Source organism: Muscardinus avellanarius (genome assembly GCF_963383645.1).
Source record: "Muscardinus avellanarius genome assembly, chromosome: 11".
Lineage (NCBI taxonomy): Eukaryota > Metazoa > Chordata > Mammalia > Rodentia > Gliridae > Muscardinus > Muscardinus avellanarius.
In genome coordinates, this window is record NC_137797.1 from 99584652 (window position 1) to 99600385 (window position 15734).

Genomic DNA, 15734 nt, shown 5'->3' on the forward strand with positions numbered 1-15734 from the left:
TGCCCCCCTCCCCTCCACTTTTTGTATAATTTAATAAAGAAACGGTCGCGCTTCTGTTTTTAACCTGTCTCCTGCTTTCCCCGGGGACAGTCAGTGAAGGAGAGGGATGAGGGTGTGGTAGTGCACGCTTGTAATCCCAATACTTGGGAAGCTGAGACAGGGAGGATCGCAGGTTTGAGGTCAGCCTCAGCTACTCAGGCCTTCTGCAACTTTTTAGACCTTGTTTCAAAATAAAGAATAGCCGGGCGTGGTGACCCACTTTGTAATCCCAGCATTCAGGAGGCTGAGACAGGAGGATCATAGTTTGCGGACAGCCTTAGCTATTATGTCCTTTGCAACTCAGTGAGACCCTGTTTAAGAATAAAGAATAAAAAATAGGGCTGAGGGTATAGCTCGGAGGTAGAATGCCCTTGGGTTCCATCCCCAGTATCGTCAAAAAATAAATAAAAGAAAAAGAATAAAAAATAGGTCTGGGGGATGTAGGCAGGAATGCCCCTGGATTCAATTCAGTCTCCAGTTCTGGGGGAAAAAACCTAAGTTCTCCAGGGTGCAGGGAAAGCCCAGGTCTGCTTTTTTTTTTTTTTTTTTTTTTGGTGGTACTGGGGTTCCTGGAAGCCCTTCTATCTCCGGGCTACACTCCCAGACCTATTTTTACATTTTTATTTGGAAACAGGGTCTCCTAAGCCAGCGCGAGCTGCTAGCTTCGAACCTGCGCGATCCTCCTGTCTCTGCCTCCCAAGCGCGGGGATTACAAGCGTGCGCCACCACGCCCGTCTTTTTTTTTTTTTTTTTTTTTAATTCTTTCTAGTACTGTGGATTGAATCCAGAGTTGTGTCTCTGAGGTACACCTCAGCCCTTTTTTTCTTTTATTGCTTTATTTTTTATGGTATCAGATTGAACCTAGGGGCATTCTGCCTCTAAGCTATACCCCAAGCCCTATTTTTATTTAATTTGAAACAATCTCACTGAGTTGCCAAGGGCCTAAGTAGTAGCTGAGACTATCTGGGAATTGTGATCTTCCTGTCTCAGCATCCAAAATGCTGGGATTATAAACGTGAGCCACCATGCCCGGCTATTCCTTTTTAAATTTATTTTTTTTGTGGTAGTAGTAATTGAACCCAGGGGCATTCTACCTCTGAATTACTCCTCCAGTTCTTTTTTTTTTTTTAAATTTCAAAACAGGGTCTCACAAAATTGCTGACAGCTTCACTAAATTGCCTCCAGGTACGGGGATTACAGACATGTGCCACCAGCCCTGGCTTATTTTTCCTTTTTAAACAGGGTCTCAGTAAATTATGGAGGGCCTCCCTAAATTCCTGAGGCTGTCCTTGAAACCGCAATTCTACCTTATTCTCTCAAGTACTGGGATTATAGGAATGTGTGTTCAGCTCTTTTTTTTTTTTTTTTTTTTTTTTTTTTTTTGGTGGTGGTGCTGGGGGTGGAATCCAGGGGCTTTTCTACCTCCAGACTATACTCCCAGACCTGCCTCACCAAGTTCGAAGCCAGCCTCAGGTACTTAGTGAGGCTCTCAGTAACTTAGTGAGACCCTGTTTCCAAAAAAATATATAAAATGGGTCTGGGAGTCTAGTCGGGAGGTAGAAAGCCTCTGGGTTCCACCCCCAGTACCACCAAAAATAAAAAACTACACCGGGCGTGGTGACACATGCTTGCAATCCCAGCATTTGGGAGGCTGAGACGGGAGGATTGTGGTTCGCAGACAGCCTCAACCTCAGCTACTTAGTGAGGCCCTTTGCAACTCAGAGACCCTGTTTCAAAAATAAAGAATAAAAAAATAGGGCTGGGGGTGTAGCTGGGAGGTAGCCTGCCCCTAGGTTCCATCCCCAGTACTGGAAAAAAAAAAGCTGATTTATGATTTATGTCTTGTTTTGGGTCTTGGGGATTCTCCTCCCCAGCAATGCACACACTTCCCTGCTAACCCACACAAGAACTAGACACTGCTGAGACCAGTGGAAACCTACCAGCTCTATTGTGCTGAAACAGGCAAATAGAAACAGCCCTAGAAACAGGAAGTCCCGCCCCTGAAGTGACAGGTTGGTCGGCCTGGGTCTCAACATCCTAAGATCTGGAGGAAGAACTAACTGCCTGGCATGGAAGATGGCTTCTGCCCGACAGGAAGCAGGCTCCTCCCGGTCAAGGACAGAACTCCGGGACTTTATGCGGTTCCTGGACCCTCTTGTCTCCTGCTCTGCAGCGCTGCCGGCTGGGCTCCGGCTGGGCTAGGAGGGAACAAGGGTTGTCTGTCTGAGTACATTGTGGTGGTGCATGCCTGTGATCCCACTACTTGGGAGGCTGAGACAGGAGGACTGCAGTTTCAAGGCCAGCCTATCCAATTGAACAAGACCCTGTTCTAAAATAAAAACTAAAATGGGGCTGGGGGTATAGTTCAGAGGTTGAATGCCACTGGGTTCCATCCCCAATAAGGGAATGAGGGAGTTGTCTGTTGGTCTCAGGCTCCCTTTCCTACTGCCTCTGCCTTGTTTTTTTCTTGAGTTTGACCTACAAGATTTTTTTTTTTTTTTTTTGGTACTGGGTGTAAACCCAGGGCCCTTTCTACCTCCGGACTATACTCCCAGACCTATTTTATACTTTATTTGGAAACAGGGTCTCACTAAGTTGCTGAGAGCCTCACTAAGTAGCTGAGGCTGGCCTCGAACTGTGATCCTACTGTCTCAGCCTCCCAAGCGCTGGGATTACAAGTGTGCACAACAACGCCAGGCTTGGCCTGCAAGATTTCTGCATTTTTCCAAATTTATATCATCCTTGCCCTCTCCCCTTAGCACAGAACCCGTGGGTTGGGGAAGCTTTGGCAAGGGGGAGAGGGATTGCTGTTGACACCATTCTTTCTAGAAGACACCCATATCTCATCCAGGGTCAGGAACACACCCACACCCACTCACGGCTTCTGTCTTCCTACTTCCTAGCCTTGACTGAATCTCTTTGAGTCTCCGTTTCTTGTCTGATCAATGGTACAGGGGACATAGTTAATGAGTTACTGCATGTAAAGTGCCCAATACAGTGTCTGGCACATAATGAAGGCTCTACGTGCGTGCGCACACGGACACACACACACACACACACACACCAGCATTCCTCTCCCCACAGTTACTATCTTGCAGGGTACACTGAAGTTTCACGTCTGCCTTGTTCCTAGGGAGCTGTGGTCCCTGGGCACAGCTGGGGAGGCAGGTCTACAAGGGTAATGAAGTTACCCAGGAAAGATGAGTGGCCTGGTGGCGCACACCCATAACCCCAGCATTCGGGAGGCTGAGACAGGAGGATCGTGGTTCAAGGCCAGCCTCAGCTACTTAGTGAGCCCCTTTGCAACTCAGTGAGACCCTGTTTCAAAATAAAGAATAGAAAATAGGACTGGGGAGCCGGGCATGGTGGCGAACGCTTGTAATCCCAGCATTCGGGAGGCTGAGACTAGAGGATCACAGTTTGTGGACAGCCTCAACTACTTAGTGAGGCCCTCTGCAACTCAGTGAGACCCTGTTTCAAAATAAAAAATAAAAAAAAATAGGGCAGGGGGTGTAGCTCAGAGGTTGAATGTCCCTGGGTTCCATCCCCAGACACACACACCCCCAAAAAAATAAATAATAGGACTGGAGGTATAGCTTGGAGGTAGAATGGCCCTGGGTTCCACCCCCAGTACTGCAAAAAGCAAAACAAAACAAACAAAAAAAGAACCCAGGGAAGAGCAACCCCAGAAAGACCAGTGAATGTTGGGACCCAGGGAGCAGCTGAAAAGCTGGACAAGGAGGTGCTTCCAGGCAGCACTGGTTGGCAGATGAAGATGGGAGCAGGGAGGGGGCGGTGGGGAGACCCAGGGCTGGGGAAGTAAACAAGGGGAGTGCTGCCACAAGGCGGAGGTGCCGCTGCTGGGAATCAACCCCCTCAGACTTTCCACTGCAAAGCGAAACCGTGAGCCCCCGGGGGTGGGGGGTGGGCAGTGGGGAGGGGAAGTGAGGGGGGGAAGTGGGGAAGGTGCAGGGAAAGCAAAAGGACCAGTGAGGTCTCTGGGAGCAGCAGAACCCCACCCCAGCTCCTGCCAGCCACCAGCTCTGCTCTGCACCCTGCCTGGCCCTGCCTGGTTTCTGGGGTGCCCCACCCGCCTCACCTGGCCAGCCTTCTCCTGGACTCCAGCCTACGGGTTGTCCCCACCCTCTCTCCAGGCCTCCCCTCCTGGTGGCCCCCTTCCCTCTGGATTCCCCCTCTCCACCTTCCTCCTTGCAGAACGCTTTGGTCGTCGCCCCCCCACACACACACACTTTCTGAGCTCCCTTTGGAGGGCTCAGCCCGGACCAGACCATAGGGGAGATGTGGGGAGCTCAGTTCCTGGGCTTCCTGCTCCTACAACTGCTGCTCGGGGCTCCAGGTAAGGTGGGATGGGGGAAGGCTGGTGGCCATCCACCCCAAAGCCCCGCTTCAATCTCCCCTTGGCAGGGGTGGCAGAAACCCAAGCTCTTCCTCCATCCCGCTCCTCCCTTGGGAAGCTGAGGTCCTTGGGTCCTAAGGCTACTGGCTCATGGCCCCTTCCCTTGGCTTCTCTTTTGCTATGTCAGTTGTGGCTCCAGAGCCAGGGAACGAGGTCCCGGTGGTGTGGGCTCAGGAGGGGGCTCCCGTCCGGCTCCCCTGCAGCCCAATACCCCTCCAGGATCCTGGCCTTCTGCGAAGAGTAGGGGTTACATGGCAGCATCAGCCAGACAGGTATGCGCCCAGACTCCCAGACCCGGATCTGGCCCCTAGACACACCCAGCAGCCAAGACAGTGCTGCTCCTCCCCAGACGTCAGTCTCTCCCCAGTCACTGAGCGTCCCTGTTCCCACCTTGCCTGCATCCCACAGCAGGCCACCTTTCCAGGAGTGGCTGGTGCCAGCCCAAGGGAGAAGGGGCAGGGACGGGGGCGGGGGACAGCTGGTGGTCAGGAGATCTCTTGGCCCGGGCTTCCTCGTCCTCAAAGTGTGGGTGCACTGCTTCTTCTCGGGGCTTCTCAATTCCATCCTCTCTCTCGCTCAGCGGTCCACCCACTCCGGCCCCAGGACGCCCGGCGGCGCGCTCGCCCCGACCCTACACCCTGCTGAGCGTGGCTGCGGGCGGCCTGCGCAGCGGGAGGCTGCCGCTGCAGCCTCGGGTGCAGCTGGAGGTGCGCGGCCCCCAGCGCGGGGACTTCTCGCTGTGGCTGCGCCCGGCGCTGCGAGCTGACGCCGGCGAGTACCACGCGGCCGTGCGCCTCGGGGACCGCGCCCTCGCCTGCCGCCTCCGCCTGCGCGTGGGCCAGGCCTCCAGTAGGTGGGCCGGACGAGGGGCCTGGGAGGCGGGGACGCAGGCTGCGCCCTGGAGGAAGGGGTGGGAGTCAGACTGAGGAGTGGTGGGTTCTCCCAAAGGGCACGCGTGTGGGGGGCGGAGCAAGCGCATTATCCCTTCTTTCCCCACCCACGGGACGGCTGGGGGCCCGCACCTTTGCTGTGCGGAGGGGGGAGTGCGGGGCCAAAGTAATTATATATATATATATATATATATATATATATATATATATATATATATATATTTTTTTTTTTTTTTTTTTTTGCGGTACTGGGGATGGAACCCAGGGGTATTCTATCTCCGAGCGACACCCCCAGCCCTATTCTTTGTTCTTTATTTTGAAACAGGGTCTCACTAAGTTGCAGAGGCTTCGCCAAGTAGCTGAGGCCGGCCTTGAACCGCGATCGTCCTGTCTCAGCCTCCCAAATGCTGGGATACAAGCGTGCGCCACCAAGCCTGGCTCCAAGCGGGCTTGGTGGCACAAGCGTACAATTCCAGTACTTGGGTAGCTGAGACTGGAGGATCGCAGGTTCAAAGCAGCCTCAGCAACCTAGGGAGACTCTCAGAAACCTAGGGAGACCCTGTTTCAAAACAAACATAAAAAAGGCAGGGGAGCCTGGCGTGGTGGCGCACACTTGTAATTCCCCCCATGGGAGGCGGAGACAGGAGGATCGCCCAGGTTTGAAGCCAGCCTTGCTGGCTTAAGAGACCCTGTTTCCAAATAAAATATAAAATAGGTCTGGGAGTGTAGCCTAGAGGTAGAAGGGTTCCATCCCCAGTACCACCAGAAGGGAAAAAAAAAAAAAAACGCAGGGGTCAGTGGAGAAAAGTAAGTCTTAAGGGTCCACTTTAAGCTCCTCCACTGACCTGGGGGGCAGGGGAGAGCAGGGAGAAGGAAAATCTAAAACAAGGTCCGGAGCATGACGTGGTGGTGCACACTTGTAATCCCAGCATTTCAGGAGGCTGAAGCCGGAGGATCGCGGTTTGCGCCAGCCTCAGCTTAGTGAGGCCCTTTGCAACTCAGTGCGACCCTGTTTCAAAATAAAGAATAAAAAATAGGGCTGGGGTGTAGTTCGGAGATAAATGCCCCTGGGGGGTCCATCCACTGTACCACACACAAATAAATAAATAATAAAATAAAGTCCCTGTTTCCAATAACTTCTAACTCGGTTAGCCTGCTGGGCTGGGAAAATGTTTTCTTTACGTCTTCTTCGTCCTTGTGCAGTGACAGCCAGCCCCACAGGACCTCTCAGGACCTCCGACTGGGTCATTCTGAACTGCTCCTTCAGCCGCCCTGACCACCCGGCCTCTGTGCGCTGGTTCCGGGGCTCAGACCGAGTCCCTGTCCAGGAGTCTTCCTATCACCACATAGCTGAAAACTTCCTCTTCCTGCCCCAAGTCAGCCCCTGGGACTCCGGGACCTGGGGCTGCACCCTCACCTACAGAGATGGCTTCAGTGTCTCTATTACGCACAACCTCACTGTTCTGGGTAATTCCTCTAATCTGCCTTTACACTTGACCACAACTCCTTCCTGCCCCCTGTCACCTCCCCTGACTCATGGGTCCCCAAAATAGGTTCTCAGCAGCTCTTGTCACCCCTGGTTACCCCGGGGCCTCAGCATCCACTCCGTTAGCCGCCATCTTTCCTTCTGGCTTTTCTCTCCGACACCCAGCCCTACTTGCCCACCCTGGGTCTCCTGCCTGCCCCGCCCACTTCCTGGGTTTCTGAGCATCCTTTGTTTATCCACTTTATTTGGCTCCTGGGCATTCTTCAGTGCACTCTCCCCCCACCCCCCACCTCCACCCGACAGTCTCATATGGAGCCCAGGACCTCATATGCCAGGCAGAAGCTCTACCACTGGCCTCACCCCTAGTCCCTTCTGCCTCCCTTCCCTGCGGTTCTAGCTCACAGGCCTACCGCACACCCACTCCCTCTTTGGGCTCTCTTTTCTCTCCAGGTCTGGAGCCTCCAGCCCCCTTGACAGTGTACGCTGCGGCAGGTGCCAGGGTGGAGCTCCCATGCCACCTGCACGCTGGTGTGAGAACCCCATCTTCCCTCATCGCTAAGTGGGCCCCTCCTGGGGGAGGCCCCGACCTCCTCGTGGCTGGAAATCATGGCAACTTCAGCCTTGGATTGGAGCCTGTGAGCCTGGCCCAGGCTGGGACCTACACCTGCCACGTCCATCTACAGGGGCAGCAGCTCAGTGCCACGGTGACTCTGGCAGTCATCACAGGTCAGCCCAGGTGGGAAAGTTGCTCCTGTCTTGAGGAGCAAGGGCAGGGAGGTCGGACGGGCTGGCCAGGTCACCACTGCGAATCCACACTGTGATGTCAGGCCACCCAGCTTTGCTTTCACCCCCATGATAAAGGACCGAAACGGAAAATTGCCCCTTTGAGTCACAAAATAAATGTTCCATTGTTCTCTAAGGGACTCCCCTGCTCAGAATTGGCGTGTGGGGTGTGGGGGGGTGGTGTCTGAGAAGTTAGAAGGAGAGGTGGCCAACCTTTGAGTGGTTCGAAGGAGGTGGAGTAAATTTCGAGAACCCTTGCCTGCTTTGGGGCCAAGGCTCGGGGTTAAAGTTGCAGGAAGTGGCCTGGATTTGGAAGGAGTTAATAAACCATTGGGTCAGCAAATATTTACTGAGCAAGGGTTTTTTTCAAGACAGTATAAAACAAACAGAAAAAATAGTACTCAGAAAGTATGTGTTCATTGGTTGGTAATTCCCATCCCTCACGGGTTAGCTATATCTGCAGAATTTAGCTGTGGCCACCAAACACCAGCACCACATAGTGGGTGCTCAGTAATGCATATTGTTGCACGGATACATGAGTAACTGACGGATATACCTCCTGAGTGCCAATTCTGAATTTCCACCTGCTTTGTGAATATCTCTACTTAGATATTATACCTACCCTTCAGCCTCATCCAAACCCCAGCTTTAATTCTGCTAATCCTCTTTCTGACTCTGCCTGTCAGTAACTCCACTGGAATCCCACTCCCTGGGATTGCAGTCGTGTGCCACCATGTCCAGCTCCTACTGTCTTTTTTGTGTGTGTGTGTGTGTGTGTGTGTGATGCTAGAGATTTAACTCAGGGCATTCTACCTCCAAGCTACACCTCCAGCCTGAACTTTTATTCTTTATTTTGAAACAGGGTCTCACTAAGTTGTGGAGTGATTCACTAAGTAGTTGAATCCGGATCCTCCTGTCTTAGCCTCCCAAGTACTGAGATTCCAAGTCGGCTTCCCACTGTCTTTTTCTTTTTCTTTTTTTTTTTTTTTTTTTCCTGCAGTACTGGGGATGAAACCCAGGGCCATTTGACCTCCAAGCTACACCCCCTTCCCAATTTTTTATTCTTTATTTTGAAACCGGGTCTCACTGAATTGCAGAGGGCCCTCACTAAGTAGCTGAGGCTGTCCGCGAACCGTGATCCTCTGGTCTCAGCCTCCCAAATGCTGGGATTACAAGCGTGCGCCACCACGCCCGGCTTTTTATTCTTTATTTTGAAACAGGGTCTCACTGAGTTGCGGAGGGCCTCACTAAGTAGCTGAGGCTGTCCGCGAACCGCGATCCTCCTGTCTCAGCCTCCCGAATGCTGGGATTACAAGCGTGCGCCACCAAGCCCGGCTCCCAGTGTCTTCTTAAAGGCCAGCCGTTTAATGGGACAGATATTGTCACCCCCAGTTTCCAGGAAAGGAATGTTCTGAAAGTCACACAGCTGGAGTGTGTCGGACTCAGGTCTACACTCAGGTGTCTCTGTCACCAGATCTTCGCTCCCTCCCCCTCCAGTCCACGCTCAGTCAGGTCATATGTCTGATCCTGTCACTCTACTGCTTTGTGAACACGCTGACTCTAGATCAATGGGTCGGTTCACTGTCCTCTAACAGAAAGGCAGATAAGGCTCATTCAGGGCCAGCGAGGCAGAGGGCACTGACAGGAGCCAAGTTAAGAAGGGGACGGCCGCAAAGTACAGCGGAGCCATCTGACTGCTACTGAGGCTCTGCATATTTCAGGAGAAAGCAATGGAAATGAATCTGAACTGGCACAAATGAGTGCCTGTTGGGGTGGCGCACACTTGTAATCCCAGTACCTGGCAGGCAGAGGCAGGAGGAAGATCGCAGGTTCGAGGACAGCCTCAGCAAATAGTGATTTTTCATTAGCCTAGCAAGACTCTGTTTCAAAATAAAATAAGGCTGGGAATATAGCTTGAGGTAGACTGCCCTGGGTTCTATCCCTAGTCATACCAAAAAAATAAAATAGAATAATAACAATAATCTGAAACAAACGGGGTGTGGTATTGCATACCTGTAATCGTAGTACTTGGGAGGCTAAAAAAATAAAACTGGGCGTGGTGGTGCACACTTGTAATCCTAGTACTTAGGAGGCTGAGGATTGCAGGTTTGCATCCAGCCTCAGCTACTTAATGAGGCACTACAAAACTTAGACCCTGTTTCAAAATAAAGAATAAAAAATAGGAGGCTGGGCGTGGTGGCGCACGCTTGTAATCCCCACACTTGGGAGCCTGAGACAGGAGGATCGCACATGTTCGAGGCCAGCCTCAGCTACTTAGTGAGGCTCTCAGCAATTTAGTGAGACCCTGTTTCCAAATAAAATATAAAATAGGAAGCCAGGCGTGGTGGCATACACTTGTAATCCCAGCATTCGGGAGCCTGAGACCGGAGGATCGTGGTTCATGAACAGCCTCAGCTACTTAGTGAGGCCCTCCACAACTCAGTGAGACCCTGCTTCAAAATAAAGAAAAAAAAAATGGGCAGGGGGTATAGCTCAGATGTCAAATGCCCCTGGGTTCCATCCCCAGACCTGAAAAAAAATATATGTATATATAATAGGTCTGGGAGTATAACCTGGAGGTAGAATGCCCCTGGGTTCCACCCCCAGTACCACCAAAAAAAAAAAAAAAAAAAAAAAAAAATAGGGGCTGCAGGTATAGCTCAGAGTTAGAATGTCCCTGGGTTTCAGCCCCAGTATCGCAAATAAAAAATTAAATTAAATTATAAAAATAACTGAGTGTGGTGGCGCATGCCTGTAATTCCAGGACTTGTAATGCTGAGTCAGGAGAATCACCGGTTCAAGGCCAGCCTCAGCAATTTAGCAAGGCCCTCAGCAATTTAGACCCTATTTCAAAATAAAAAAAAAGAGCTGAGGGCATAGCTCCTCCCCCTTGGAAGGTATAATGCCCCTGGGTTTAGTCCCTAATACCACAAAATAAATAAATAAATAAAAGTAAATCAATAGGGCTGAGGTTGTAGCATGGTGGCAGAATGTCTCTGAGTTAAATTCCCAGTACAAAAATATCTGATATTCTTTTTTTTTTCTTTTTTTTTTTTTTTTGGTGGTACTGGGGTTCCTGGAAGCCCTTCTATGCCTGGGCTACACTCCCAGACCTATTTTTTTTTTTAATTATTATTTTTATTTGGAAACAGGGTCTCTTAAGCCAGCAAGGCTGGCTCCGAACCAGCGCGATCCTCCTGTCTCCGCCTCCCAAGCGCGGGGGATTACAAGCGTGCGCCACCACGCCTGGCTCTGATATTCTATATGTAATAATACATTCTGGAGATTGAACCAAAGGGCAGTGTGCCTCTGAAGTAGGTAGAGCTATACTCCTAGCCCGATTTTATTTATTTTTTTATTTACTTACTTACTTACTTATTTATTTTTGTGGTACTGAGGATGGAACCCAGGGGCATTCTACCTCCGAGGGACATCTCCAGCCCTATTTTTTTTTTTTTTTTTTTTTTTGTGGGTCTGGGAATGGAACCCAGAGGCATTCAATTCAACTTCTGAGCAATACCCCTGCCCTATTTTTTATTCTTTATTTTGAAACAGGGCCTCACTAAGTAGCTGAAGCTGTCTTCGAACCATGATCCTCCAGTCTCAGCTCCCAAATGCTGGGATTAGAAGTGTGCGCCACCATGCCTGGCTTCCTTTTTTTTTTTTTTTTTTTTTTAATGGTACTGGGGGTGGAATCCCCAGTACCACAAAACCCCCAAGGGTTTTCTTTTTTCTTTTCTTTTCTTTTTTTTTTTTTTTTTGGTGGTACTGGGGTTCCTGGAAGCCCTTCTACCTCTGGGCTACACTCCCAGACCTATTTTTATATTTTTTAATTTGGAAACAGGGTCTCCTAAGCCAGCACGCATGGCTGGCTTCGAACCTGCGCGATCCTCCTGTCTCTGCCGCCCAAGCACGGGGATTACAAGCGTGCGCCACCACGCCCGGCAACCCCCAAGGGTTTTCTACCTCTGGGTTATATACTCCCAGACTATTTTATATTTTATTTGGAAACAGAATCTCACTAAGTTGCTGAGAGCCTCACTAAGAAGCTGAGGCTGGCTTTGAACCTGTGCGATCCTCCTGTCTCCGCCTCCCAAGCGCAGGGGGGTTACAAGCGTGCGTCACCACGCCTGGCTATTCTTTATTTATTTATTTATTTATTTTATTATTTCTTTTTTTGCGGGTCTGGGGATGGAACCCAGGGGCATTCGACCTCCGAGCTACACCCCCTGCCCTATTTTTTATTCTTTATTTTGAAACAAGGTCTCACTAAGATGCTGACGGCCTCACAAAGTAGCTGAGGCTGTCCGCGAACTGCAATCCTCCGGTCTCAGCCTCCCAAATGCTGGGATCACAAGCGTGTGCCACCACGCCCGGCTCTATTCTTTATTTTGAAACAGGGTCTCACTAAGTTGCAGAGGGCCTCACTAAGTAGATGAGGCTGTCCTCAAACCATAATCTTTCTGCCTCAGCCTCCCAAATGCTGGGATTACAAAAGTGCGCCACCATGCCCAGCTAAAGCATTGTATTATTAAATCTGTTGTCCAGGGTTAAAAAAAAAAAAAAGAAAAAAAAAAAAAGATTAAGTAGCCATGTCCCCGGATCACCTTCAGGCAGCCTTGCCCCGTCAGAACCCCAGAGGGAGCAGGGCTGGGACTGAACCTGTGGTGCCGAGTAAGGAGATCTGGACCCAAGAGCTCTCTTCCCTCTCACTTTTTCAGTGACTCGCAAGCCTTCTGGGCTCCCTGGCTCCCCAAGGAAGCTGCTGTGTGAACTGACTCCAGCATCTGGACTGGAGAGCTTTGTGTGGAGCCCCCTGGACGAGCGGTCCGCAAGGAGTTTCCCAGGACCCTGGTTGGAGGTCCGGGAGGCCAGGCTGCTTTCCCACCCCTGGCAGTGCCAACTGTACCAGGGGGAGAGGCTTCTTGGAGCAGCGGTGTACGTCCCAGAGCTCTCTGGCACAGGTCTGAGGCCCCGGATGCCATGGTCCCAGCTCCAGAGCAATCGTGTTGGTCCCCCTGCCAGAGCACCTCCTGCCTCTCCCCCTTTCTGCTCTTCTCAATTTCTTCTCTTTTTTTCTTTCTTTCTTTGTGTGTGTGGTACTGGGGGTGAAGCCCAAGAGCTTTTCTACCTCCGGGCTATACTCCCAGAGCTATTTTATACTTTATTTGGAAACGGGGTCTCACTAAGTTGCTGAGAGCCTCACTAAGTAGCTGAGGCTGGCTTCGAACCTGTGTGATCCTCCTGTCTCAGCCTCCCAAGCGCGGGGATTATAAGCGTGCGCCACCGCGCCCGGCTTTCTTTTCGATTTCTGATCTAGGCCTGACCTCCTTTTTGCTGGTTATTAACCGAATGATCCTGGACGAGTCCCCTAAACTCTCTGGCCCTCATTGCGTCTGTAAAGTAGGGGGAGTGACCAAATGTCCCATTTCATCTGGGACCCTATGCCCAAGCCCGTGTTTTCTCCATAGGTGCCCAGCTTTCTGGGAGAGCCCCAGGTGCCCTGGGAGCAGGCCATCTTTCTCTCTTCCTCGTCTTTGGTACCCTCTCGTTGCTCCTTCTGGTCATTGGCGCCCGTGGGTTTCACTTTTGGAGAAGACAGGTGAGTCGGGATACGCCCTCCTGACCCCAATGGCTTGCGCTCTCCTCCGTCCACCTGCTAGCCGGCACCCCTTCCTCAAAGAAGACATTCTAGGTGGACCCTGAACTTGCCATTGGAGCCCTCCTCTTCATAAGCCTCTAGGGACCCCCCTCTTTGTTCCTGGGAGGCTTGAAGGGGTTGAGGGAAGGCCCTAAACCAGCTGGGGAAGGCACGGCCCGGGAAAAAAATAGATGGAGGGTTTCAGTATCTTTTCAGTTCTGTTTCCCTTTGTCCTTCTCCCATCCTCCATCTGCCTCTCTGTCTCTTCCCACAGTGGAGACCAAGAAGATTTTCTGCTTTAGAGCATGAGATTCAGGTTCCTCCCTCTCAGAGCAAGTTAGAGGAGCTGGAGCAAGAACCCGACATGGAGATGGAGCCGGAACCAGAGCCCAGGGAGCCGGAGCCACAGCCCAGGCAGCTCTGACCTGGAGCAGAGGCGGCCAGCAGATCTCAACAGCTCAGTCTAAATAAACTCCCTGTCAGCAGCAAGCCCGACTCCCGGCTCTTTTTGTCTAGAGAAGGCAGCTTTCTCTCCCCAGCCTCTGGGGGCTCCCCGTCCCACCCCAGCCTCCTAACCTACTTTCCCCAGCCAATCTTCCCCATCCCCTTTTCTGGCCTGTGTTTCTTCCTCGTGTCTCTCTCTCTCTCTCTCTCTCTTGCTCGGGTCTCTCCTGGGTATTCATTTTTTTTCTAAAGCCCTGAAAGCCCTCACCTCTTCCCTTCAGGGCCCGCCCTCCATCCTGCTGCCCACAGCTGCCCTGGTTTCCTGTGTATTTTTGTCCCTCTGGCCCACCCTATGCTTGGCCCCCTGGCTGCGGCAGATGTGCCTGTGAGCCGAAAAACACAAATATGCACACACGCGCGCGCGCGCGCACACACACACACACACACGCAGACGCACTCACAGGAGCCCTGCCCTGCCAAGTCCTTCAGGAAATCGGGTCTCACAATCTTTCTGGGCAGCTGGCTCAGATCCCTACCTCTGCCCCACCCCCACGCGCCTCAGCCCTGGCTGTAGCACCGTGGGGTCCCAGGCGTGAGAACACACTGCCACCCAGTGGCCACTGCCTGTCACCGCCCACTGGAGGCCACTGGGTTGAGCGGCAGGCGGTGGAGATGCTGCCGCTGCCGGGGACCACGGAGCCAGCGCAGATGTGCGTGTGCAGGCGCTGCTTTTGTGAATGTCACATGTCCTGTGCACCTGCGAGGGGGGGACTGAACAATGCCAGCCTCCGGAGCTATAGCCCTGGCAAGGTTAGAATCCAAGTCTGAAACAGGAGGCCCACGGGCAGGGAGGAATGCAGACAGCAGGACCGCAGGCTGTCGCTGCAACTGTGAGAGTCAGGAGCCCTGGCTTCTTGCCCGGCTCTGCTGATGAGACTTCTCCAGCCTTCCCAGAGCCCCAGCTTCCTCACCTACTCAATGGGATAATGACTGGGTGCAGCCGTCCACGCCCATAGTCTCAGCTACCAGGGAGACTGAGGCAAGAGGATCATTTGAGCCCAGAAGATCAGGGCCAGGCTGGGCAACATAGACTCACCCCTCCCCCCAAAAAAAGGAGCGGGGAGGATGAATTGATCATCACCCACCAAAATGGGTTGTTGTAAATATGAACTAATAACAGGGCTTTGGAAACTGTGAAGGGCTCACGTCATGTACTGTGCTTGTCTCAATTTCCATTAGTGAAGGAAAAAGTGGGCAGGATTTGGTCAGGTCAGTAATGACAAAAAGCCACCCACACGCGGCCCTCTCTGCCGTCTCTCCTGGAAAGAGCATTCCGCAAGGTCATGTCCTTGGCACTTTGAGCAGAGCACCCCCAAGTCTGGCCTAGGGATCCAGTCTTCTGCTGTAGTGAATGTGGGGCCCTGGACTTTGGCTGCAGACAGCTGTCGGAGAACTTTAACCCTGTACGAGAGAACAAAATATCGAAAGCTGCCAGGCGCGATGGTGTAGGCCTGTATTTCCAATACTTGGGAAGTTGGGAAAGGAGGAACACAGGTTTGAGGCCAGCCTCGATAACTTAGCAAGGTTCCTCAGCAACTTAGTGAGACCCTGCTTCAAAAAGAAATAAAAGCCAGGTATGGTGGCGCATGTTTTTAATTCCAGTTCTTGGGAGGCTGAGACAGGAGGATTGCGCGTTGGTGGTCAACCTCAGCTACTTAGTGAGGTCCTCTGAAATTTACTGAAACCCTGTTTTGAACTAAAGAATAAAAATATTCAAGCCCACCCAGGGATGCCATTATTAATGCCAGGTGTGGTGGCGCACACCTATAATCCCCGCGCTTGGGAGGTTGAGACAGGAGGATCGCACAGGTTCGAAGCCAGCCCCAGCTACTTAGTGAGGCTCTCAGCAACTTAGTGAGACCCTGTTTCCAAATAAAATATAAAATAGGTCTGAGAGTACAGCCCGGAGGTAGAAAGCCTCTGGGTTCCACCCCAGTACCACAAAAAAATAAAAAATAAAAAAATAAAAATAGA

General features: G+C 51.8%; 1 protein-coding gene across 1 annotated transcript; it reads left to right on the plus strand.

Annotated features, from left to right (window-relative positions):
- Positions 1–4338: 4338 nt before the first annotated feature.
- LAG3 (lymphocyte activating 3) lies at positions 4339–13680 on the plus strand (the record flags this gene model as incomplete). The annotated part of the gene is made up of 8 exons (XM_080705355.1): positions 4339–4396; positions 4584–4728; positions 5037–5305; positions 6550–6813; positions 7283–7558; positions 12337–12579; positions 13087–13217; positions 13531–13680. The coding sequence occupies 8 exons, from the start codon at positions 4339–4341 to the stop codon at positions 13678–13680; spliced, it is 1536 nt and encodes a 511-aa protein (XP_080561481.1).
- Positions 13681–15734: the final 2054 nt, after the last annotated feature.